We start from the raw sequence: 25,914 nt of genomic DNA on the forward strand, positions 1-25,914 counted from the left end.
TTTTTCGTTCTTTATTCACACCTCCATCTCAGGGTATGGAGGCTTAAAGTGTCACCAAGGCCGTGGACAGGCTGAAAGCAACAAGGCACTAAGCCCTTGAATAGCTATTTTTAGTCTGGTGACATTCAATAATTCAGGCTCTGAAAGGACTTCTTGCTCCTAAAGCTTTTTACCTGGATGTATTTGTGGTAGTTGAGGATGTATAGGCCTTGTGGGATTAAAAGAGGCTGTGAAGTCAATGTATAATCTTACTTATTTGCTGTGCTGTTCCTCAGCCTGTGTCCCAGTGCATGAGATGGCTCTGGGTCATCCCTCGTTATCAGCCCTCCTTTTCATCCACACACATGCAATGCAGGAATTCACCAGGGTGCTGGAAAAGCCTTAAACACAACAAAAGCTCATAAATATATAAGCAATACAAAATGGACTAGAAGTTGTTTTTAAAATGAATGATGCTGAGGGTGGGTTGAGTTCATTTACTGAGCAGTCCCTGCTTAGTACAATTATTTGAAAGTGTGCATTTTTCTGTAGAATTAGTTTAATTTTTTCCATATTCTGTTAACTGGGAGAAAATAATGTAATAGTGGGGATTAAACACAGCATTTTTACAGAAATCTTCCAATGTTAATAGTTTGAAAAACATTCAAAGTTCAGTACTTCGACAGTTTAAGTATAATAAACACTCAGAGTTGGAAACCATGATTTGCCAAGTTCAATTAAGTTTTTTTATTTAGAAGTACTTTTGCTGTGTATGATGTTGAAAATGAAAAAAAAAAAAAATTCCCTCAACTATGACGGTTTCCAACATTGATATGTTTTTTTTGTCTTGTCTTACTTCAAATTAAAAATAAACAATTAAACAATGCCCACATCATACCCAACACCCTGAATAATCAGAAGAGGCAAAGACGGTTAAAGTTAAAATGTTGGGTGTTGCTTATGTCATCTGGTAACTAGAGTGGGTGAGGTTGTTTATTTATAGTATTCCCCAATCTCTAAAGCATCACACTTAAAGCAGATGACATCCTTTTTTCCCTTGGCCATTTGTGATATTTATATTCTCAGTTGGCTTTAGTGCTTCCAGGGGCTAAGGCAGATGTAGTCTCTGAATGAGCAAACAGTGCGCTTGCCTGGACCATGATGCTGCAGAAATGGCCTTCTTCTATCAGCACATTCCCAGGAATTGTTTCTTCCTGTTTCTTCCTCCTAATCCATCTTTGAAGATCCCATCTTTGTCCCTAAATCTCCTATTTTTAAGTTTATTATAAGCTCCTCCCATTAACAGGCCATAGGAAATGATTAGTAAAGATGTGACCTGACTTCAGATACAGTGATAAAGCTTGGAGAATAAAGCGGTGTGAGTTGAACGTTTAAATTCAATGGAACGAGTGTTTTGAGATTAGAAGATGGTTCTAATTTTGGTTTAAATGCTGAAAATGTGGGGGAGGGGGCAGGAGGCACAGACTCTATACAGTAGGTGCCTGCTGAAACTGTATTTTTACAACTTGAAATCCTCCCTCTGCAATTGCAATGGGATTAAAACCTATTAAAATGCAATCAATTACGACTACAAATTAGTTTGATACCAAACAATTATTGTTAAAAACCCTAACTGTCCTCTTGCATACCATATTATTTGCTACTGATTGTAACTCAGAATCACTATATCTTTGAGTGGGAAGTACAATCCCTGTCTTCACTGTCGAGCAACAGGCAGCTAGTCCTGTCCGTTTTGACACACGGTTATGAAGTATCATTCGTCTTCTGGGTTTTACCAGTCAGTGTTGGAAAACAAAAGCAACAGTGATTAAAGAAATGCCTAGTCTTAATGTTATGAAACGGAAATCGCTTGCGTTTTTGAGAGATTGCTCTGTCTGTATTAATTATTTTTTGTGGACTGATTGTAGTGCCTTGTTTTTGAAGTGCAACTGGATGTAAAGTTGCTTACAGTGCCAGGGACCTCAATCGAAACGAGGCTTTGTTTTTCTTTGCCTTGATCGAAGACAAGAAAGAGAAAACATCAAAATGAATGTGTTGCACATTCTCGCTAAAGACTTTCCAGTTTGCTTCTGGTGTTTTTGTTGCAGCAGTTTCCTCACTTTGGACAGACTGAGGAAAATCAGTCATCTTTTGAATGTGAAGAGAATTCAAGATCGATTTTCCATGATTTTATTTCTTAGGCAGTTGGTAAAAGCTTAGACTTCCAAGAAATCATTCGATAGTTAGCACTGAGCATAGTGATGGCAGTTGTGATGACTGATCTCTTGAGCACGATGTACTGCCATCACGATCCTTGAGTCAGGGCTGTGAGGAGGCCCCTTCACTTTTCCGTGTGTGATTAGCCCAGTAACAGGGCTAGTGCATCAAACACAATCATCCCCTCTCTTTGTTCACATGCCACTCGCTCCTGCAGGAGGTTAAAGCAGCTCCTCTATTAATAATAGAGGGCTAATAATAGTGGTCAACACTCATGACAATGGAGGACTTCTTCATAAAATCCACAGCTCTCGCTGCTGCCCACTTGGCCCACTTTCTGTTGGTAGACATTTATTGCAGTCTCTCCCAGACTGGGGTCCAGGATGAATCTGCCTATTTGATATTCTGTGAAAAATGACAATGTTGACATTATAATATTAGTATGTGCTATTTCTCAGCCCTTTTATATGCATCTCTCCACAGTTTATTTCAATTCCTGATTGTCTGCTTTTACTTTTACCTCACATCCTCCAAACCCTGTGGCCTGAAATCGATGTTAGACATAGTTTCAGGTATAGTTTTACATTTATTTTATCTAAATTATCAATGCAGGCCTTAAGCATGTTTTCGCTCTCTCTCTCTACCTTTTCTGAGGTTGTGTCTCTGTATTAGTGTAACATCTGAATGTTCCCAGTAGTTCTCTGAAGAGGCTCGCCCCACTGTGAGGCAAATTTGTTTGGTGGAGTTGGCAGGGTTCACTTGCTCTAAATTGGTCAGGGAACAATTTTTTTTTTCTTCAACACCCCCTTCTCTTTCCGACCAATTTGTTTGGATTGAAGTTTTAAATCAAATGTCTCGCTTGAACTTTATATGACCGGTTATGAAAATATCGCACCCAGTGAGAGATAGCTATTAGGAAATGAGCACAAAGGGATTTGGCCTTTTCATTTGGGAGCACTTTTATGACAGTCAGACCCATGTCAGGTTGCTTGAAATTCTTGCCCCCATTATTTATAGCTGATCTTGCCCCTCGCTCTGAGAAAAGGTTTTACCCCAGATTTGTACTCCAGTTACTAAACGTTTGTCTTGGCATGGTTCTGTATTCAGTGTCCTCCTTTGTTAAGTGATTCACACTTTGTGAGGTGAAACACCAGTGCCTTTGCTTATTTATTTAGGTCAGTTTAATTATTTTAACATGCAGGCCTCCCAGTGGGTTGTAGCCCCCAAAACTGATAGCTGAAGTGGTCTTCATGTTTCTCTGGAAAAGTAGTAATGCTCAACTAATTAGTCACCCTTCTCTTATCTACTGTTTCACTGTCAAATGCTTTCAGTCCCATTTTCAGCACTTCTTAAACAAATAAATGTCTGTGGAGACTCCCATTTTCAGACTTCACAAGTTGATGTTATGTCTTTTTCTTTTTTTTTCTCTTGACACTTTACTGTTGGGCATTTCTCTTGTCCGCCAGTTCTCAACTAGTGTTACACAGTACCCTAAACTAATTCACAGACATTTAAAAGGTATGTACACAGTGTATTAAATTCTTCATTCATTTTTTAAATGACAATTTGTCAGAACTTGTATAATGAACACATAAAGACCCTTCCTTGTCCCTGCCTGATTTGTCACACACCTGTCTTCCAGTATACAGGACTGCTTATTTTTTTTACAGTGTGCAACTCTCTCGGTCCCCAGACCAGTATTAACAGGTTACATTGAATGCAATCTGTGTGTTCTTTACTCACAGGAAGGTCGGCTCCAGGCCAATGTAAATGCCACTGCAGCCCCTAGAGACAACCCTGCCCGGGCTCCGTAATTTCGCCCAACCCTGATGTCAAGCATTACGTTTTCGGTGTTCCCTTGTACTGTCACTGCCTTAACTGCTCACTGTGACAGGCCACTGAAATGCTAATTCACCAAATAATTGTTTTCTTGGTTGACTCGTAAGGCATGGTGCCTGCCTGGGACCTCTGGTGTTGGCTGATATACAGGAGACTGTAAGTTGTGGATGCCTGGGAACATTATAGTAAGGTGGAAAATAGTCCTTTGTCATCACAGAAGAAGATAAACGATGTGCAATGTGAATTGTGATTCTGACAATCTCGCTAAACAGTATAAATGTGAAAATTGGAAGATTGGCTTGTGTATAGAGTAGAGAGCAACTTTTGGTTTATTCCAGCAGGTTGAGGTTTTGGTTTATATTCATCTGTGAGGAAATATGTGATGAAGTAGGCCTAAGGCATGTTATTATCAGTGTGTCCGTTTTTCATAATTAGAAGACCATTTAAACATTAACAAAGGAGTATATTAAGTAGTAGTGCTAACAGCCAAATGGCCAATGTGTGCTAATGGACATAGCTCCAGTGAAATGGGGCCTTTGCTTGTAAACAGCCTGACTGACACCTTACCTTCCCAGAGATTTTAAAACACGGGCAATGATTGGCAATCTTCAAGCTCCATTAAACCCAACAGCGTTCCAGCTCAGCAAGAGCGAGATTTATCGAAAACCATTTGTCTCATGCCATTAAACTTTCCAGCGCTGGTAATTGGGATCTGTCCATCTATGGTGTCTATGAGCTCTGTAACGTGGTCGGCGAGAGCAGGCAGGCCAAAGGGTACTGAAAATGCGGGGTGGAAATCTGAGCGGTGGCTTTCTGAAATGTAAGGGAGTCTGTTTTACTGGTCTTTACTAGCCCTGTGATATCTCAATAGGACAAGCTTGCAGACACCTAAGAAAAATATAAAACAGAGACTGGTGTAAGCACTTCATACACCATTATATGTAGGCTATAATGTGTTTGGAAATGTTGAGATGAAGTGGCATAATCAACTTGACCGCATCGTGTACATTGTTGAACATTACATTACATTAAAAGCTGTTGTCTTAATGATATTTCCTTTTCCTAAAACGACAAGGGGCTAAATATGGTGTAGTGATGATTCAGGCATTGTACTTGGTGCAATTAAATGGCAGTTAGGCATGAGATTTTAAAGTCAATTGTTTAATCGGCCAACACTGGCTCTCTGTTGTCACTCACTTGTATCTGCCAACTTAAAAAATGTGCAGAAGCTATATTTAGTGAATAAACATTCACTTCATAGCTTGCCTAATGAAAAGGCGTGACATTCAGTGTGGTAGTGTAAAATTGACCTTAATCTGAATATCATAAACATTTGATGTAATGCCTAGTAAGTTGACCTCCTGCAAATGTTAGCGATGGATGCATCTTATGTTTAAAATGCATATGTAAACTATTTGAGATTTGCTTTATTATGTAGATATCATTCTTTTAAATATACAGTATATTAAGTTGGGATTAAATGTATACTTCACAAAGGTTCAGTACATGTTTTCAGCATGTCCAACAGCAAACTGATTTGTGAAACTTGCTTCAGTGCGTTATTTATTATATATTGTTCTGAGCAAATAAAGGGGCAGCATGTGTGCAGTGAATGAGTGCTTTCCAGATGTGAGGTACCTTGGGACTGAGGTTTGTCATCCTCTGTAGCCTTATTGCAATGGGAGGAATAGCAGCCCCTCGGATATCCTGTTTGTGCCGAGGCACGTTGTTGATGTTTACAAGGCAGTGAGGAGCCTGTTACTGCTCCAGTCCCACCTCACTCCACAGATGCAGCTTTACTACCAGGGTGATTAGAAAAGTACTGCTTAGTCAATATGGTCGGAAAGAAAGGTCATAAAAATGTTTTTTGGAAGGTATTGCATCAATAAAACCATGTAATAAATGAATTGAAAACATTGGCACCGCTATTTTGATTTCTATCTAAGCAGCTCCTAATTGTTCTGTTTGTACAGTGCCTGTTTACTCATAGGTTAGTTATGTGCTAAGCTAAGCAGTGAAATGTGCATCAACACCATTCTTGTTGGTAGCCTTGCACTGTCAAACCCATAACAATGTATTATTTTGCTTGCTGTGGCAAAATTAATTTGTTGCTTTTCAAAATAAATATCAAAACATAAATTGGTAAAATTAAAATATAAAGGGCTTATGCAATTTAGTTTTGGTTTCTCCACTTTAGATGTAAGTTTGTGCTTCACACTTGGAAGATCCTTGTATTTGCCTCTGAGGGCCTGTGGACCCTGACAGAGTTCATCACCTTTATTTTAGTGTTCCTTTGTGGACATCACTGCCTGTCAATCCAAACACCACAGTCTGCTTGAGTATTGGGTTATATTCTGTTTCAGGTCACAATAAATAAATATAAATATTAATAGAAGTAAACCTTCAAATTTACAAATGTGTTAATGGGTTCTATTACATCCAAGCATTAGCATTTTCTCTGCATTGTTTAAAATGGTTGAAGGTTGATATTGTATGTTATAATGTGATATGATGTATGGTTAGCAACTTGGCCGTGGGAGGATAAAAGTAGTTAAATGAGTATATTGGCTATGCTCTTTTTTCTTGGACTCTTTCTACAGTGTCAGTTGATACTAGACTGACAATGCAGTATCTTGCTAGGTATTGTATGGGTATTGCTAGGTATTCAAATAAATGAATTGGTAGCACTAATGTACTTTTCTTTTCTTTCTTACAGGTTCATAAAACCAGCCCCCATGTTTCTAGACCGGAACTTTAAACGACTGGGAAAAGTCAGTAACTATTTACCTCCATTTGGATTCAAAACACAAGGTATATCTATTTTTTTCTCTCCATATAATTGGACCCAATGTCATTCTATATCTATTGTTTTACACATTCCCTCACTGCAGATTTGCTTGTGGCAGCCTGATTTTAACCCAGTCAATTTCAACTGACAGCAGCACAGCTGAATAAAGACCCACTTTGCTTTGTACTGTATCTCAAGAATAAGCCATTATTTTATGCTTTTCATTTCTAATAAAAATAAGTAATGTAATTCTTACTGCACAGTTAACCAAAAAACTTTTTCTCTGCTGACCTATGTAAATAAAATAACCTTCTTTACTATGTTGCGCTCTTCTGGAGGTCCACTGGGCATTCTTAAGGCCACGATACACTATGAAATTTCCATGAAATCCGAATGTGTTCGATTTAGTAGGATTTCATGAAATCTGAATGCATGAAATCACACGATTGCATGCTATATAAAGGGCATTTATTAGGCAATTGCCAAGGGAAGAACAAACAACATAAGATCATGGGAATTCCCACTAAGTCAATTATATTTTTTTGATACTGTGGTTAATTAATCAAATTAGTATAGCTGGGAAATAATATAGTCCATCCTGTTATTGTTCTGCAGTAGATCTGGACAAGCAGATGCACAGGTATAGGACAAAGACCACAAAACAGCAAAAATAACTTGTAGCCATTGATAACTACACAAACCCCTGATGAACACAGAGATCTACACAACACAAGCTCATACATACAGTGAGGGAAAAAATTATTTGATCCCCTGTTGATTTTGTACGTTTGCCCACTGACAAAGAAATGATCAGTCTATAATTTTAATGGTAGGTGTATTTTAACAGTGAGAGACAGAATAACAACAAAAAAATCCAGAAAAATGCATTTCAAAAAAGTTATACATTGATTTGCATGTTAATGAGGGAAATAAGTATTTGACCCCTTCGACTTAGTACTTGGTGGCAAAACCCTTGTTGCCAATCACAGAGGTCAGACGTTTCTTGTAGTTGGCCACCAGGTTTGCACACATCTCAGGAGGGATTTTGTCCCACTCCTCTTTGCAGATCCTCTCCAAGTCATTAAGGTTTCGAGGCTGACGTTTGGCAACTCGAACCTTCAGCTCCCTCCACAGATTTTCTATGGGATTAAGGTCTGGAGACTGGCTAGGCCACTCCAGGACCTTAATGTGCTTCTTCTTGAGCCACTCCTTTGTTGCCTTGGCTGTGTGTTTTGGCTCATTATCATGCTGGAATACCCATCCACGACCCATTTTCAATGCCCTGGCTGAGGGAAGGAGGTTCTCACCCAAGATTTGACGGTACATGGCCCGTCCATCGTCCCTTTGATGTGGTGCAGTTGTCCTGTCCCCTTAGCAGAAAAACACCCCCAAAGCATAATGTTTCCACCTCCATGTTTGACGGTGGGGGATGGTGTTCTTGGGGTCATTCCTCCTCCTCTAAACACGGCGAGTTGAGTTGATGCCAAAGAGCTCGATTTTGGTCTCATCTGACCACAACACTTTCACCCAGTTCTCCTCTGAATCATTCAGATGTTCATTCGCAAACTTCAGACGGGCCTGTACATGTGCTTTCTTGAGCAGGATTTCAGTCCTTCACGGCATAGTGTGTTACCAATTGTTTTCTTGGTGACTATGGTCCCAGCTGCCTTGAGATCATTAACAAGATCCTCCCGTGTAGTTCTGGGCTGATTCCTCACCGTTCTCATGATCATTGAAACTCCACGATTTGAGATCTTGCATGGAGCCCCAGACCGAGGGAGACTGACAGTTATTTTGTGTTTCTTCCATTTGCGAATAATCGCACCAACTGCTGTCACCTTCTCACCAAGCTGCTTGGCGATGGTCTTGTAGCCCATTCCAGCCTTGTGTAGGTCTACAATCTTGTCCCTGACATCCTTGGACAGCTCTTTGGTCTTGGCCATGGTGGAGAGTTTGGAATCTGATTGATTGATTGCTTCTGTGGACAGGTGTCTTTTATACAGGTAACGAGCTGAGATTAGGAGCACTCCCTTTAAGAGAGTGCTCCTAATCTCAGCTCGTTACCTGTATAAAAGACACCTGGGAGCCAGAAATCTTGCTGATTGATAGGGGATCAAATACTTATTTCCCTCATTAACATGCAAATCAATGTATAACTTTTTTGAAATGCATTTTTCTGGATTTGTTTGTTGTTATTCTGTCTCTCACTGTTAAAATACACCTACCATTAAAATTATAGACTGATAATTTCTTTGTCAGTAGGGAAACATACAAAATCAGCAGGGGATTAAATACTTTTTTCCCTCACTGTATTTTAATCGACTGACAGCCCTAATATATATGTTGTTTGTAATGAAATGTATGGTTTGTATTATTATTATTATTATTATTATTATTATTAGCAACTGTATGCTATCCAAAACGGAGATATCAAATATTTTGCTTTTGCCAACTTAAAAAGAAAAAGACGTGAACAAAGACTAATCAAGGCTAACTTACCAGTATACAAAATAATGTTTATAAATATAAATGTATAACTTTTCATGTAATTACTTGGCAAATATTTAACACAGTAACATCAAAACTCTTTAATATCTGTGAAAGAGAGCAACCCCATTTATAAGACGGCTATGATTTGAGGAAAATGAAATGGGATGTAAGAAATAAAAGACTCAAAGGAAAATATTTATTTAATATTTATTTAATAAATGGCTTTTGTTTTATGTGTAGCCGTAAACAGCAGGAAACCTGTGGCTTCTGTGGCTTTCCTCTCCTATCCAACTTCCTATCTGCTGTTCAAGGTTCCCAGATGTTGTCATGTGACTCCTTCTTGCTCTCTGATTGGATACTTGTCCAGGGTGATTTCATGAAAATAGCACTCTGCTCTATTGCTTGAAATCGGATGAAATCACATGAAATCGGATTTCTTGCGATTTCACAGTGAATTTTCGATGAAATTTCGAGGAAATCCTGGCGTAACCTAACGCAGAGGTTCCCAAACTGGGGTCCGCTAGGGGGTCCGTGGCAAATTATCTCCCCTGCATATTTTTACCGTCTGCAAACCCCCCCTCCCCCCACCATCATCCTTTGGTAGGTGGGGGTCCTCAGTCAAAAAAGTTTGGGAACCCCTGACCTAGCGTATACCTGCCTATACATAATTGGTGTCCATCTACAATTCCCCACCATTCCATTTAAAATGTATAAAGCTGATATGATATACAGTAAAGGTATTACTAATTTGGAGCATGAAGGTGTGAATCTAAGATCTTTGAAATATGCTCCTATACATCTCTGATAACCATCCCCAGCAACCTTTCGGCCTCACATTACATTTGTTTATTTGACCTCTTTTGTAGATTGTTTCCTTTGAAATGGGCACCATAAACCATACTGAATGGAAGAGAAAGCAGGAGCGATGTGTGTAATTGAAGCTGTTTTTGGCTTGGAGGAAGAAGTGGCAAAACGGACACATGCTCCTGTGAGGAGAAGTTCTGTATTAACGTAGATAGCCTTTACTCTGCTTTAAGTGCAGAGGAGCGGTGACCCTGATCCCAGCCAGGAGAGAGTGCTTCGAGAGTGCCTTTCTTATCCTCTTCATCTCTGCTCTGCCACGCTAAATAGCAGGGAGGTTAGTGGGCAGAACCCGGCCTCGTCAGCAGCACTGTCAGCACTTGCATCCCCCATCATGCTTTGCACTTTTCTCCATTACTCCTCTCCACGGTGGCCATACCACAGCAGTCTGTAGGACTAAGGTGGAAGAGCTTTAACTGCCTTGCTCTTTGAAAATATGCAAGAGGGGCAGCCCTGGGAATGTATGAGCTTGTGTTGTATAGAGAAAAATGGCCCATGATCTCTGTGTTCATCAGGGGTTTGTGTAGTTATCAATGGCTACAAGTTATTTTTGCTGTTTTGTGGTCTTTGTCCTATACCTGTGCATCTGCTTGTCCAGATCTACTGCAGAACAATAACAGGATGGACTATATTATTTCCCAGCTATACTAATTTGATCAATTAACCACAGTATCAAAAAAATATAATTGACTTAGTGGGAATTCCCATGATCTTATGTTGTTTGTTCTTCCCTTGGCAATTAGGCTAAGTAATTTGGATCAAGCATGAATGGGTTAAGGTTTCTGTAATCTAGACATATTTCTCCCAAAAGCCTTTTTATTTATTTTTTATAAACAATGAATTAATGTGAAATTTAACTCATACATTGTGTTGACAGATATCTTTAGTTGTTTGCCTAAAATAGATTTTTTAACAAAAGTTAATATTTTCATTTCAAAATAACGTGCTCTTGTGTTTATTGGGTACATTTGGTCAGTAGTCTGGACTCTGACTTTTTTTGGGTCATTTTTCAGGCACAGAGACTGCCAGAGATGCAGAACTGCTTAAAAATCCTTTCACCACCTGTGTTTGAATAGAGTAATACATCAGTTATCATCACTGTGTTGTATCTTATTACTTATGCTTAATTTGCAGAGTTAAGGCATTTAAATCATTGCCAAAACCCAGAGCTTGTGACCTTTTAAGTAACTTTTTTTCTCTCTCTCTCAAATTCTTCAATCTGAAAAAAAGAAACCCTTCCTTGTGAAAAGCCATGTAATGATTCTGAATAGAGTCCCACACTGGTCCTAAAACCTGTTGATCTGTACTTCATTTAAAAGGCATTTTATTTTCTTGGCCAGCTATGAATGAGAAAACAAAAATAGGTGTAATGGTCTTCAGCTGTTCAAGTTCACAAAGTGGGGCACTGGATAAGCTTTCATATATACTACAAATGAATAGTATAGTGCATATTCTTGCACTTTGTTTTGCTCTTATGTTGTAAGTTGCCCTGGACAGGGTGTCTGCCAAGAAATAAAAATAATAATAAAATAATAAACATAACATAATTGACTCAGTGTACATTTGAGCCTACTTTGCACCCTCTTGCTTTTTTGCAGATCAGTACATTTTCTCTTGAGTTTTTCATGGGCTTAATCAGCAATACATTTTTTTGCGATCAGTTGATTTTTCTTAGACTCCAGAAGACACAAATTAGCACTAATAAGAAAACAAGATTAAATTGTGATGCTGAAACATTTACTTTTTGGGAAAACTATATATTGATGATAACAAAACAAAACTTTTTTCACATGAATGAGTGTGAATTATGTATGTCTGTTGTATGTTCCTTTTAATCAACCTTACTAACTCAAAGTGTAGGTTTTAGAATAGATTTTTTTTAATGAAAACATGCAATTGTGTTGAAGCCATGTTTATGCTTATTATTGTATTTGTTAGATGAGAATAATGTAGAATAATACTAATTATTCATAGATGTAAGGTGAAAAGATACTAAAAATAACCTTTTATATTGTGTCAGAGGGTGACTTAAATAAAATTGAAGATTTTAAATAGATATCTTGTTCTTTGTAGCACATTTGCATTCATTTTCCACGGATTGTAAGCATAATTGACTTCTTTTCTATTGAACCTGAGTCATGGCACAAGGTGTTATCTCATGTTGTTGAAAAATAAATTCCTAGCAACGAAATTTAAAGCCCAAACATAAAACAACAAAACCGGTTTATTTTTAGGCGGGTGAGAGTGATTGTTGCCCCTCTTTGACATCAGGAACGGGCCTGCCTCCCCCCACCCTCCAGTGTTCGTTCTGTTTGCCCTGCCTGTCATTAGTCCTACAGCCCTTTTGTTGAGCGAGAGAGAGAGAGAAACGTGGGTGACGTCTGCTCTGCTAACATTTACAACCTGCATGTTCTTTCTCATTTCTGTGCAAGACTCTTAAGGCCATTCCCATGGAGTTTAACCTTCAGATATGCGCTGTACAGCTAAGTAGAGTGGCTGAGACTGAGACCTTTTCCCAGGTCTAATTTATACTTGGACGTTAATGGAGGTCAAAGAAAAGGGAACAGAAAACTGTTCTTGGTCCTTAGCCTGACTGACGATACCCATTGTAGGATAGGGTGGTACCTCAAAGATTTTTCCTAAATGCCAGTAGACTGCCCTGAAGCTGCTTCCCTCTGTAGTGCATCTACCCATCAGATTTATACAAGATTTACACAATGTATACATGTGGTGCTGGGTCTGTGTGTGAATGCACTCTCTTACTGAACTTTTTCACCCCTCTATTGAAGTGTAAAATGAGGTCAACCTGTATGAGACCTCCAGACTGAACTTAATCCACCTGAAATGTCCTACAGCATAACAAATAGATTTTCACCCAGCAAACAGTGCCCCGCTTTTTCAGTTAAAACATGGAATAACTGACTTCTGTGTTTATGTTTACAATGTATATTCATAGAGATCGAATTTTTAGTTCTGTTTAAGTGGAAATGAACACAATCCCTTTTCTGCTAGAAGCCAGTTTAAAGCTTTCCTCTTGAGACTACTTAATTTGGATGATTTGCAATTATGCCGATGTCTGTGTACACAGAATCCTTAATCTGCTGAACTAGCAAATATGTTAGTGATTATATTGGATGTGTCTAGAAAAAGTGTCTATAAAATCGTCGGCACTATTCTCACTCATGCTTCAGTGGGAAACTGTTGGTCAGTTGATTGAATGATTAGGCTGTAATTTAACGGAGAGGATTTCAACACAGGACTGTGAGTAAAATATACAGATGTCACCTCAGTCTCACAGGATATAGTAGTTACGCCCCTAGTAAAAACATACGAATATCTACATTTTTATAGAATCCTCTGACTGCATTCTCAGGTCTTGAAATTGTTTAATGCTGTAAACACAGCGCTAAGCCTGGATGGACCATTTGCTAGAGAAACTATTAAAAGTGTCTGACTACATGGACACAAAGCCAGTGTGTGTCAAGAAACTAAAAGGATTTTTCACTTAAGCCTGCATTCATACTTACAAAAAAGTGCAAGTAACAAATCAGCTGTAGCTACATTTTTTTTATGTTATTATTCTTTACTTTATGTAGGTTCTGATGCTCATTCACCCGTGATGACTGTCTTTTCAAACAGTTATTTGAAAATGAGCTTGTGGAATGCAGTTCTGTCAGTTTAACACTATGCAGCCTCATCTTGTAACGATACATCAGAGAAGTACATCATGAAAACATTTAAGGGGCCCTTCCCTATTCATGTGAAAGATGTTGCATTCACTGCGTTTGTCCAAAAGCATCAAATACATACTTAGGTGAAATGTTTATTCATTCAATTCATGTGTATATGTATTTAAAAACTAAAATGAAAATGTTATTAATGGGGAAATGGGCTCATACGAGGAGGGGTTGTGTGAATCCAGAATGATGCTGTCCAATATAGCTTAAAACTGTAATGCAGATGCCAGTGCCTTAATGTCGTGCATTGGTTATATGATGCATTTATAACTGGACAAAAAAAAGAAAGTAAATCCATTCTTTCAGTACAGCTTTAGATTTTTAGAACATCCAATTATAGTGCTGCGTCATTTTACTGGAGCATTGATTTGTCCCTCCGCCTGAAGGCTAAGCAGAGGTCTAGCAGTGTTTGTAATTCATTCTTGGACTTCAAGTCTTTATGACTGTCATGCTAGAGAAGGCCTCTTTGAGGGACAGCGGTGTCCCGCCCCTAGAAACAGTAGCCGGAGTTTGTTTCAGTCTTTTGATTTTGCTATGCTTGAATTGGCTTGAATGAATGCCTTTCTTTACAAATTACCATTGGGTCTGATTAAAGTGAGACTGACTGTTTGCATTTGTTCAGTTCGCTTATATTTGCTTTGTGGCAGACCCCCCCCCCCCCCCCCCCATTTTCTCCCTCTTGTTTTTCCCTTACTATGCCACTTTATTCAATAAGATATATTTAGGAGATATTTAGGAAGTCAAAAACTATTTCCCTGGATTCTTTCCATTTGATCTATGCATGAGCATTGCTTATGAGATTCGTTATATGACTTGTATAAAAGGAATTGTCTTTGTGTGTGATTGTCTTTCTAAGATGCATTCTTGGAGGCATCAGAAAGAAATGCATTAGGTTATCAAACCTGGCAAATTCAAAACCGTTTTTTTAGTCAAAGAGTGTATACTCCGGTATGATCCCATTGTAGCTACTTAAATCTGATATATACATGTAAAGGGAGAAAGAAGGGACAAAAACACTTTATTGAACAGTCTAAAACTTTGCTCACGCACTTGGAATTGTTGTAGACATAAGGTTTACGTCTGAGATTAAGCCTGCTATAAATAACAAAGAAAGTTTAAAGGAAATCATGCAGTCTGCAATAAACAAAAACCCTTGACCCAATGTAATTCTGCAGGAAAATAGAGGAATGTGCGCCACTGTGGAGCATCTAAACTCGATGGTGTTGCGAGCCAATGACATAGGCACATTTTTCTAGGGCTACAGAGTGCATGCTCTATCTGGAGAATGTGCTTGTTTAAAGATGACATTCTTAACTGAGTGTTTTTTATGGTCTTTTTCCGACACGTAGCTTTATTTATTTCTCCCACTCAAGGTGGGTTTAAGACCTACCTCTCACCAAGCATTCTCATCATCTCCCAAGAGACTGCATAACATGAAGGAAAGTATTAGTTTGTGAAATCCATGATTTCCCAACCCATGTCTTTGTGACATATATAAACCTTAAGGGAATCAAGATCTTATTGCACTTTATTGTGAAGTGGTCTTAAGGGCTTTCTGACTTCAATATTTTATTTTTTCTTCTTTCCACAGAAAAAATTATCAGTGATATATTGTCGTTGACGAAGAATTACGGGCTGGGCCCAGAACTGGACAGGTAGGTTTCTGGGACTGAGGAGGACTGTTTGGGTCCTGTGCAAAATCTACCTGTGTCAGCTGATCTTTGCTGCCATCGGGCAATAATTGAAAGCTCAAAATTCCAAAGGTTTTCCTTTCTCTGCCGTAGTCCGCACATATGCCCTGTTGACGTTACAAGTAACTAGACCCACTCAGATTACAGGACCCCCAATCACGTGCATTGACATCATTGACGGAGCCTGCCAAAGGGTGTGGGAGCCATATCCAAAAAGTTAATGAAATCTTACAGGACTAGTGCAAATGTAGGCAGGTAACAAATTAACCCTAAACATTATCACTTGGGTTTTCAAACTGTGTAAGCTTTTATCGGTCCATAGGACTGTCTTTGTTACGCTGGGATTATTAATTTAACCCTGGAAAAACCCATCTCACAAAGCATGTAGAGATCTAGAAACTGCCAGTGGTCACAATACCACGACCACTTTCCTCACCCAATCAATATGAACGCATAGATGCCGAAGACATGTAAAGTCATGACTCTGACCCCATGCATACCTCCGGTGCCTTCCTACCCCTGCTCCCATAGAGGAGGATTCCTGCTGTGCTGGTGCAGCGTGACCGTCATCTGTGCTTACTCACCCGCACTCGAAATGAGTCACCATAGGTCAGATCCCGCTTTGTTTAAAGAACAGATCTCTCATGTATTACAGGAAAAGGACATCTTGTGTAGAACAAATAGCCCTACACCAAAGGGAATGCACCCGTAGTGTTTACCATGCACTGGCCTTTCAGCTGAAGTCTCAGAGACGATGAGAGAGCCCTTGTAATCCAATTCAGGACTTCAGCATCAAAAGGGAGACTAATACATCAAGGCCTCTTCTAGGTCTTATTGTCGTAATCCCTGCACCACGCGGACAGACTGAAGTGTTTATCCTAATAAGAAACACAATTTACTTAACCTTGAAATTCCACAACCAGAGCACATACCTCCAAACCTCGACCTGAATCCATCACCTGCATCCAACTTCATTTCTTTACTTCTTTTAAAAGTCTTGGGCAAATGGTATTGTGTTCAGTGCATGATCCCTGGCATTAACATACTTGAGAAAATAGTTTCCTTCCTAAATTCATAGGTTTTAGCAAACCTGTGTCCACTTTCAAAAACCTAAGAATTGGTTTCTTTCATCTGTAACTGTCAGTGGAGTTCAGTGATAGTGGCATATGTAGTCTTTTAGGAGGTTACTGAAGCTTTGTGAATAATCCACACTCATGGTGTTCAAATGGTGACTGCCTGAACCTGGAAGAAGAATGCACAATACAAAGTGTATTTTAGTAGCCCATGTATTCTCCATTTTAGCCCTGTAGCAGCATTGGAAACCCTTGTGTGAAAGAAGGCATTGCCGAAACATTTTTTACCCAAACATATGACCACAAACTTTCCTGTTGGACATCTCCTTGACAAATACTCTGCTTTAATGCATCTGCTTCTTTAATCTCAGTGAATATGCATTTCAGGGGGAGGGGGAATTGAATATGTTCTCCTTGGATGAAGAATAGTCCTTGGAAAGAACCAATTAGATAACTGATTTCAGGTCAGCCTTTCCAATCAGTCTTATGACCTCTGATCCTGGGATAGTATTTCTGCTCGCTCTCAGTTGTAGAAAATATTTGGAGCTGCTGTTCCCAATATGCCAGACACATTTCCACATTGTCATGCAGTTTCCATATTTGTCTTGAGATTGATGTGGGAAATTCAGTGGTAACATTGCTTTCCTGTAAACAACTGTCCCCAACCTCTTGGTAAACATTCTCTCTTCATATGAGAGCTCATGTGCTCCTCTCCGGGCTGGGAGGGCAATGGTGTCGAGGCATGGACAGCCCACACATCAAGGGTGAACTGACCTTTTGAAGGAAATGCATTCCTAAGGGCTGGGTCTAAATCTCTCAATTTCTTGGTTATGAAGACCTGAGTAGAAAAAAACCTGCCTTTGTTGGTTCTGTAGTCTGAACCAGAGGGGAACCAAGTTCAGATCTGGCTTCAAAGCATTGAACACCAGTGTGTGATGTACCCAGAGAGGAAAAGAGACGAATACGATCAAACTGTTCATGCTTAAAAGTATTTGCGTGATCAGGAAGGTTTTCTTTTTTTTTTTTTTTATTGCTTTTTGAATTACTGCTGATCAAATTGGTTTCAAACTGTTGTCCTGTTCTCACTATTATTCACACTATATGTAGTGCATTGGTAGTGTTACGTTTGAAAGTGTTTCTGTGTTTCAGGTCCCTTTGTACCTCCACTTCCCTTCCAACATTGATCTGTTATTCTCGCTTCATATTGTAATAAAAACTGTACCAGCAGTGTTGTTATATTACTTCAAACAGCATTCAAATGTCATTCTCTTTCAATTTCAAATAGTAATTGTTGTTGTTGTTTTTCTTTCTTTCTGTCCTTTAGCATGAACTGTAAAAGATGCATCATAGTTGGGAACGGAGGGATACTTGCCAACAAGTCGCTGGGGTCTCGGATTGACGAATACGATGTTGTGGTGAGGTGAGTGGTGAAACACTGTAGTCATCTTGCAGTAAAGGATTGCTGAGGGGCCCTTCTATTGTCTGCAATTAATCAGTCTCAAGCTGCATGGAAAAGTGTTGGTGTAAGAGTTCCAACCACCTCTTATTGGTTCTTTTTGCATTTGTAAATAAAGGTGCCTATCCAAAATTCAGCAAAAAATAAAGAAATACCTCCTTTTCTTCAAACCGAAGAAGGCCTGTGTCATAAGTAGTGATTTCGAGAGAAGGTTAGTGCTGCTAAACCAGCTCGACAAAGCCTGTACAAACCAGTAACTTTCACAATGTATTGAGGTGAGTAATGGAAAGATGGAAGTGTGTGCCTTGATGTCTGGATCAGGAGTTGATTAAACCAACATGCAGCATGTTGTATCTCTCTGCAGCCCAGGTGGGTGGAGCGCCAGGTGTGTGTGTGTCTGTGCGCCGCTCTTTTAACTGGGAGATGCATGTTCTCCTGTGTGGCGTTACAGAGGGGACTGTGCCTGCTGCTCCTGGGCACATTGAGAGCCATTCCCTGTGGTCTTTTAAGGCCGAAACCCCGACCTTAGATCTCCCAGCCTGTCTGATGGAAGTGGGCTCGGGAGCACAGCCGCCCTGACCTCCAGACGGCTGGAACTAACAGTCTCACGCAGCCAAAGGGATCCACTTTCGTCATTCTCCGTGGCCCAGGCAGACGGAGAAATCTGAGAAACGTGACAATACTGGAAACCTGTGTCGGTGAACTCCAAAAAGCTTAGTACATGGTGTTGTTGTGGAATTCTCTTACATACATCATACTGACCTTTCTAAGGCCTTCAATGCCAGGTCATTCTTTCACTTACTCTCCCAATAATTCTCCCTTTTTTTGCTATGTAACTTTCACATACAGGATGGCTCTAAACTAGTTATGTTTTACTCAGTGTCAATAATTAGTTTTGTTTTCCACTGCTGAGTAAAACAGACTCAGACCAATATTAACTGAGAACTGCATTATTTCCACTGAGAATCTACTCAATTGCTTTTCAGATTGTAGTCAGAGAAAAATTTACCTAATTATAACCTTTAATGCACAGTGATCTTTAGAGATGCCTTTTTCATAATGAATTGGACATTAAATGGGAGCTCTGAGACTTTTTGCAAAAATAGAATCTGTGATTCCAAAAAGATTCCAAAGGATTCTGATAATGGGTCCCTTGACCTGTTGCTTTGGCAAATATTGAAGTAATCTTACTTCTTGTGTCTACTTAACAATACAATTTGTGTGGCATACAAAACCCTTTTGCCTACCCAGACCATTATTTCAATAAGACATTCTCCAGTTCTGGTAAGAAATTGATATTAATCATGTTATATGTCATGTTAATAATATATTCATATTTTAAACTTCCTCATTCCAAAATTCTGTAGCACAGACAAATTTCCAAGTTTTATGTTTTAATTAGACACAGGTAACCTATTGCTGTAAAAAATGCGGTATGATATAAATAATTGAATGTTCAAGAAACATTTCACAATCTGAATTAAAAAAAATATATATATATGGGATGCAGATGAAGGGTGGAATGGTTTTAGGGTTAGATATAGGTAGTTTATATTGCATTATTTTGATTTACATGTTGGTAATTTGGTTATCTGGGCAAGGGTTAGATTTATAGTATGAAGATTCTAAATATTATTTGAGAGAAATTCAAATTTGGATTTAAAGAAAACGTTAATAACAAAAATGAAAAATCCAAAAATAGATAATTTGACCAAGCTAAGTATTAATTAGGTATATAGATGAAGTTATGAATGGTCTTGTGTATATTTAGCTTGTTTAGAGAGCACTGTTTTGAGTGATTTAGCTAAATCATGCATTAGAATTAAATTTAGCTTTCAGATAAGGCTTACATTTTAATACAGACTAGGGTTAGGGTTGGAGTCCCCAGGAACCTCAGGCTTTAGTTAAGGTTTATTTTGTACTAACTGAAGAGTGTCTAGATTTGTATGGTCCTAGCTTGAAATTGTGATGTTGGCTACAGTTTGGGTTTCCTGTTTGGCCTTAAACCAGGTATCCTACTGATTTAATACTTATGATGTTTACATTTTACAGTTCAGTTTAAGAAAACTACTTTAGATATAAATACTATCTGGGAAGCATTGTTTGTAAGCAGTAAAATAAAGTTTGTCTTGATTGTTTTCTTTTTACCAAATAACAGTTTGTTTGGTATTTAATGATTGCCCTGTCTAAGACTAGTCATAGCTAGCCAGATGTTACGTAAGAATCGGCTTCAAAAACCTCAGGAGTGTAAGCTTTTAAAAGTGTAAAAGATGTCAAAAGGACACCACAATTTGAAAAGTGGCACTTGGAGAAAATGCTCGTTGGCCAGAGAACTCATTGTTTTGTTGTACGATTTGGAGTGTTTTCATTGTTCAGCTCGTTAAGGAAAAACAGAAGTTTTCAAACCGAATCGTAACCCATAACAAGCCTGGAATTAAATCCCTGTCTTGGTTTACCAGTCAGGGTTCCACAAGCCTTCTGTGTGGCGTTGACCATGCTTATGGTTAATGGGTTGTTATTAAACTGAGAAGCTGGTGTGAAGTGTTTTTGTGTGTTAAGGAAGATCTAAACAATATTGGTCTGGCACTTGAAAAGCACGAACAGTATTCCAGCTGTCCTCTCCCTCAGTCTGTTAAGTGTCTTTTGTTTATTGTGCTTTTCTGCGCTCTCCTACGGTCTCTCCAATGCCCTGCCTCACCTCCCTTCCGCCCTGGTCTCAGTGTTACTGACTTGCAAACAGGCCAAGCGGTGACGGCCCCTTTGCTGGCAGGTGCTGACAGCACACGTCCCTGACACCAGTGAGCAGGTGCAGTCCGTCTGCTCCTCTCCTCAAATAAATGGCTGATTGTCAGTCCTAGCCTCGCAGTCCACAGCCAGGGCCAAGGTCATCGCTTGTCAGGAAGATTAAAAGAAATCTCTTCCCCAACCATATAATCTGTTATGTCATGGTGTGATGTTTTAAAGTTCACCATTTTCCTTTTATAATCTGCATAGGCATTGATGTTACCCTCAATACATTTAGTTTTCTGATTATCTCCACCCACTGCAATGTTTTTAGTTGTTGAACAGAAACTTTAAAGCTACTAAGAAAGCAATGGAAAAAGGAAGGTATGCTGCTGTATCTGTATCTACTGAACACAATAATTTCTCCCCCATTTCTTAATTCAGTGATTTATTTAGTTTGGTCCTGCACTTGAAAGTTTCTGTCACACACTTATACGGTCCTGCTTTCATTATGACACCAGTCTTGAGTCCTTGAGTTGATCATTACAACTTTGGTTTAAAGATTATCCCTGTAGCAATAGCCATATATTGATTCACAATCATGTGTTACAGTATTGTGACCGAGATTGGGATGTTAATCTGTTTCAATGTGAGCTTCCCCCCCACTTCCATACTGTTGCATTCTCAATCTAGAATAGAGCTGTTGTTTAGGATACCAACAGTATACTTAAAAGTAATGTCACAATGCAAATGCCACGCGATTTTGTGCAACGAACCCAAAAACTCCCTGAACATTTTGTCATGTGGGTCAGGGTCATTCTGCACGTGAGTTCCCGTTCCCACAAGGATTTCCGGGCTTTCTGGGAAGTTTGCTGTTCAACCTGCCCCCCCACCCTACTCTTACACATAAAAACCACAGAAATCACAATGCTAATAGAAACAAACAACAAACAAAATAATCCCATACAGAAACAACAGCTATTTTTAGTATCTTGGAAAACTATCCATGTATTTTTAATTGTTTGAGTAACTGTATAAGGGGAAGCCAAAAACGACTTTATCAAAGAATAATAGTAATTATATCGAGTTGATATATGTCATTGACTATTTCCCAAATATTAATTTACTATATCTTCAGTGCCTTATTTCCCAGATACCTTTGGAGATATTCCTTTTCATCACTTGACTTTTCTTTAGTGCGTCACAAATGTGCTCTTTTAATTTTCACAACATTTAAAACCTCTCTGGTCCAGGCCAGCTAATTAATCTTTATCTGAACATCTGTCATCTAGCAGATATGCAATGCAAGAGTCTGGAAGATAATTGTATTTGTGAGCAGCTATCTGAGAAATGGCTTCAGGTTAGCGGCCATGCTTCAGTTAAAGGGCACGGTGATGACAGTGATGGTTTCTTATCGCAGGTTAAATGAGGCCCCCGTGACCGGCTACGTGAAAGACGTTGGCTCCAAAACCACGATTAGGATTACCTACCCTGAGGGGGCCATCCAAAAACCGGAGCGGTACGAGAAGGACTCCCTTTTTGTCTTCTCTGCTTTTAAACCCCTGGACTTCAAGTGGCTCCGGCAGATGGTCCACAAGGAGAAGCTGGTAAGTGACCAGGAGGGGGCAGAGGGGAGCTTGAGTGATTGTGTGTGGGGGTGCATAGAGGGCTGAGAAAGTGGCTTGGGGACACGTCACATTCTCTGTGGAGACTCAAACTCTCAACCGGTGACCCACCAAGCCGAGTCACAAGAAGTCTCTGCCTTAAAATGTAGAAAGTGCAGTAAATCATGAGTTTTTGTATTTTTATGTGGAGAGAACCCATTATCAACTTGAATTAAATAAATCCAATTAAAAGCAGCGAATGCATAGTTACTCTGAATGAATTACCTTTTTCTTCATATTGATTTAACTTGATGAGCTTCAGTGACGAATCAATTCCGATGCGGTTATATGTAATCTTCCTTCACTTGGATTTGAGTGGCGAGAGCAGAAAATTCCTCTCCCCGAGGCAAGTGGGAGCAAGTTAATTACATTACAATCACAGCAGTTTGTTCCCTGAAGCTGTTTGTGGTAGTAGCTCTAAGGAAATGTTTTATTTGGTAAGGTATATAGCAGGTGTTTATTAGTTTTTGTATTTAAGTTCTAATTTTTGTGTGTGAATGTAGCACTCTTGCGCTGGATCTCAAATCAGGCAGTTCCTCTCTACACGTTATCCCTGTTCTGTTGCACTTCACCTTTGTGCCATCATAGTCCTTGGACAATAGGGGGATGAACCAAATCATCCACAGTGGCTGGTTTAAATTATGACTTTCTCCTGCACACAAATGTTCTTTATTTTGTCTTCGGGATTTAAATTGTGTTGCTTTAATGTCTTAACAAGGAGTGAAAGGCGTCTATCGAGGTTTCTGAATTAACTTCTAAATTTGCAGGTTGGTTTGACTCAATGGCTGCCCTTATCTCTCTTCCTAAAGCTGAATTATATAGAAAATTAATGAAGCTCCTTTTTGTTTAGGTTATAAAAAAAGGGTCTGGTCACACTTGAGGGCTCTCTTCTTTCAGTTGTTGAGTCTTTGCCTCAGTCTGACATTGGGGAGTATCTCCAGTTTTTCTGCAGGGTTATACTCAAGGACACTAGGCTGACTGTTCTGCTGTTTGTTACATTACAGTTTTAACTGATAATAGGTCCAAAACATGATTTTGTTAATGCACATTTTTATTTCAGTATTTTATAGGCAACAGTGCTTTCAATTAAACTTTGAAAATTATCCAGGTAACAACTGAGATGGGTGTCTAACGGTCTGATAGTCGGTCATTCCTCAGTGCTGACAACTCTTATGAACTCACTTTGAGGCTCCTCTTGAATCTAAACAGGACTGTAAAGACTGGATAACAACAATATTTACAGGCAAATAAAGGTAAAGTGAACATAATTATTATTAAACCCATTTGAAATGGCTTATAGTTGATGCAGAATGTTTTTCGGCAGACTGTATATGGCTGTAGTATTTCCTAGCTTCCTTCTGATGAGTTGCACCCATACTCTGACGTCCGGTATGCTCCTAAAAATGTAAATGGGATTCTGGAAAAAACCCGTCTTTTATCACTTCTGAAGAAAATGCTTGTCCATTAAAATTCCAACCCTAAAATTTCCGAAACAGCTTTTGGCTTCTGAGGTATTTCTGTGTGATGGGAGAAGTCTGTACAGGCTCTTCATTCCTCAACTTCCAGCACTTGGGAACTCTTTGAGAGCCTCGCTCCTCTCGCCCATTATAGTTAAAAGAACAGGAAGTAGCATCCAACTTAACATACGTTTTTGAAACTCTTAATGTGGGAGCTTTCCGTTTCCATCTCTCAAGCCTTTTTCTCAATACACCCTCGGCTTCAGTAAGGTGTACTTCCCTTCCTTACTTTCCCATTCACCTTCGGTCTCTGCCAGGTTAGTCAGCAAAATATGGTCTTGAAACCAAATATAGTCGAGCTGATACAGTGGTTTTATATTTAGAACAAGTTTCCGTATTCCAGCTCTCATCTTGGTCTGTTTTAAACTACCTACAGTATGAATGGAAGGTAGGAAAAGCTGACACGTTTCTTTCATCTCTGCCTGTCTCCTTAACTTGTCTCCTTGGAGGCTTTGTTAGTTTTATAAAGCAAACCTTATAATTATTTAGACGCATGTTTAATGTTATGATTTTTAATATACCCTTCTTTGTATATGTTTGAGCATCAGGTATCCTTGTTACACACTTATCCTCACAAAGCTGCACTGCCTGTGGTGTAAAATCCTGCAGACCGCAAAAAGAAAATAATCACAAACGTTCCTTCAAAATCTTTAGCAGTCGACCTGTTGTTTACAGTAGGCTTCTCAAATCTCTACAGATACACATGTCAAATGTCATGCCCTGGCATCTGGTGTACCTCCAGCCCAAATTCAGGAAATCATTTGTGCTCCAGCCAGACACTGCAGCTAAGTAGTTTGAGTACTAGCCATCTAAACCACACTGTGCTGAAATAATTCCCACACTGAAGTCGGATTGTATTTGTTTGTTTAATTTCAATACACACGTGACCAAATATGGACCAAATATGTTGTTGTTTAAATTTAATGGACATTTCTTGGATGGCTACTTTTTGTTGGCTTGTTTAGAAATAACATCAGCAACAATATTTTCTCATTATTTGAAATGTTGATGCATGAATATCTGCATTGCTATATTAAAATATTTGTATTTACATTCCCACTATTGCCTTTGAAACTAGTGACAATTTAATTGAAGTGATTTATTAAACTATTGAATTGAGTATTTTTATATATGTTTAATAATGCAACACAAGTCTGCTATAATTCATACTAGCAGTCCTCCAGCAGGTGCTGTTGCATGGTAGTACAGTAGGTACTGCTGTCTGTTTGGCTGTTGAGAAGGGTCGGGTAAATTAGATTAGCTTGTGCTAAAACTAAAAGCAAAACAAACCCATGTGTTTGCAGAGGCTGCGCTGTTAACCAAATATATTACAGCATGTTTTTTTTTTTTGTTTCGTTTCCCATTTTTAAAGGAGCTAAAACAAGCAAGCTGTCTATTCAGGGAAAGGCATGTGTGACTGTGTAGACAATCAGCTTTAGAAAATCACGGCTTTTGATTCTTGTTTAATCCAAAAATACCCCTCCCTTATTCCCTTTTTGCAACCAAGAGTAACAAAAACTTTGAACTGTTGCATGTGGGAACTTTGAAGTCTTGGGTTCAGAAGTACCTTTTGTCACACGTTGACATTTGTAGGTGGAAAGAATGCTGGGCTTTTCAGTGTTTTCGGCCTTTGAAAGTGAATTTTCTACGTCTTCCCAAGAACCGGTGTTACTTTACAGTAACAGCAGGTGCCCCAGGTTGTTGAGCTGATTAACATGAGGTTTATATGCTCTGAAATGATTGTTAGCGTGGCCCAGAGCTATAAAAAACATCCTGAGCCTGAGAATAATTGACAGTATAATTTACAGTATACAGTGCATGCCCAGTTGGAAGACAGCATTTAAGCACATACACAACAAACCAATTGTTAACACTGTC

The 25,914-nt window shown here is 39.1% G+C and overlaps 1 protein-coding gene across 5 annotated transcripts in view; it reads left to right on the plus strand.

The window, feature by feature from the left end:
* The window catches only part of st3gal3a (ST3 beta-galactoside alpha-2,3-sialyltransferase 3a), a 94,052-nt gene that overhangs the window by 48,054 nt on the left and 20,084 nt on the right, over window positions 1-25,914 (plus strand). For all 5 annotated transcript variants that reach the window (XM_066691649.1, XM_066691648.1, XM_066691651.1 and 2 more), the window contains 4 exons: window positions 6,752-6,846; window positions 15,503-15,566; window positions 18,000-18,095; window positions 22,276-22,462. In XM_066691649.1, the coding sequence (XP_066547746.1) occupies window positions 6,752-6,846; window positions 15,503-15,566; window positions 18,000-18,095; window positions 22,276-22,462 (442 nt within the window). The remainder of the gene's footprint in view (window positions 1-6,751; window positions 6,847-15,502; window positions 15,567-17,999; window positions 18,096-22,275; window positions 22,463-25,914) is intronic.

Source organism: Amia ocellicauda, chromosome 19 (assembly GCF_036373705.1).
Source record: "Amia ocellicauda isolate fAmiCal2 chromosome 19, fAmiCal2.hap1, whole genome shotgun sequence".
Classification (NCBI taxonomy): domain Eukaryota; kingdom Metazoa; phylum Chordata; class Actinopteri; order Amiiformes; family Amiidae; genus Amia; species Amia ocellicauda.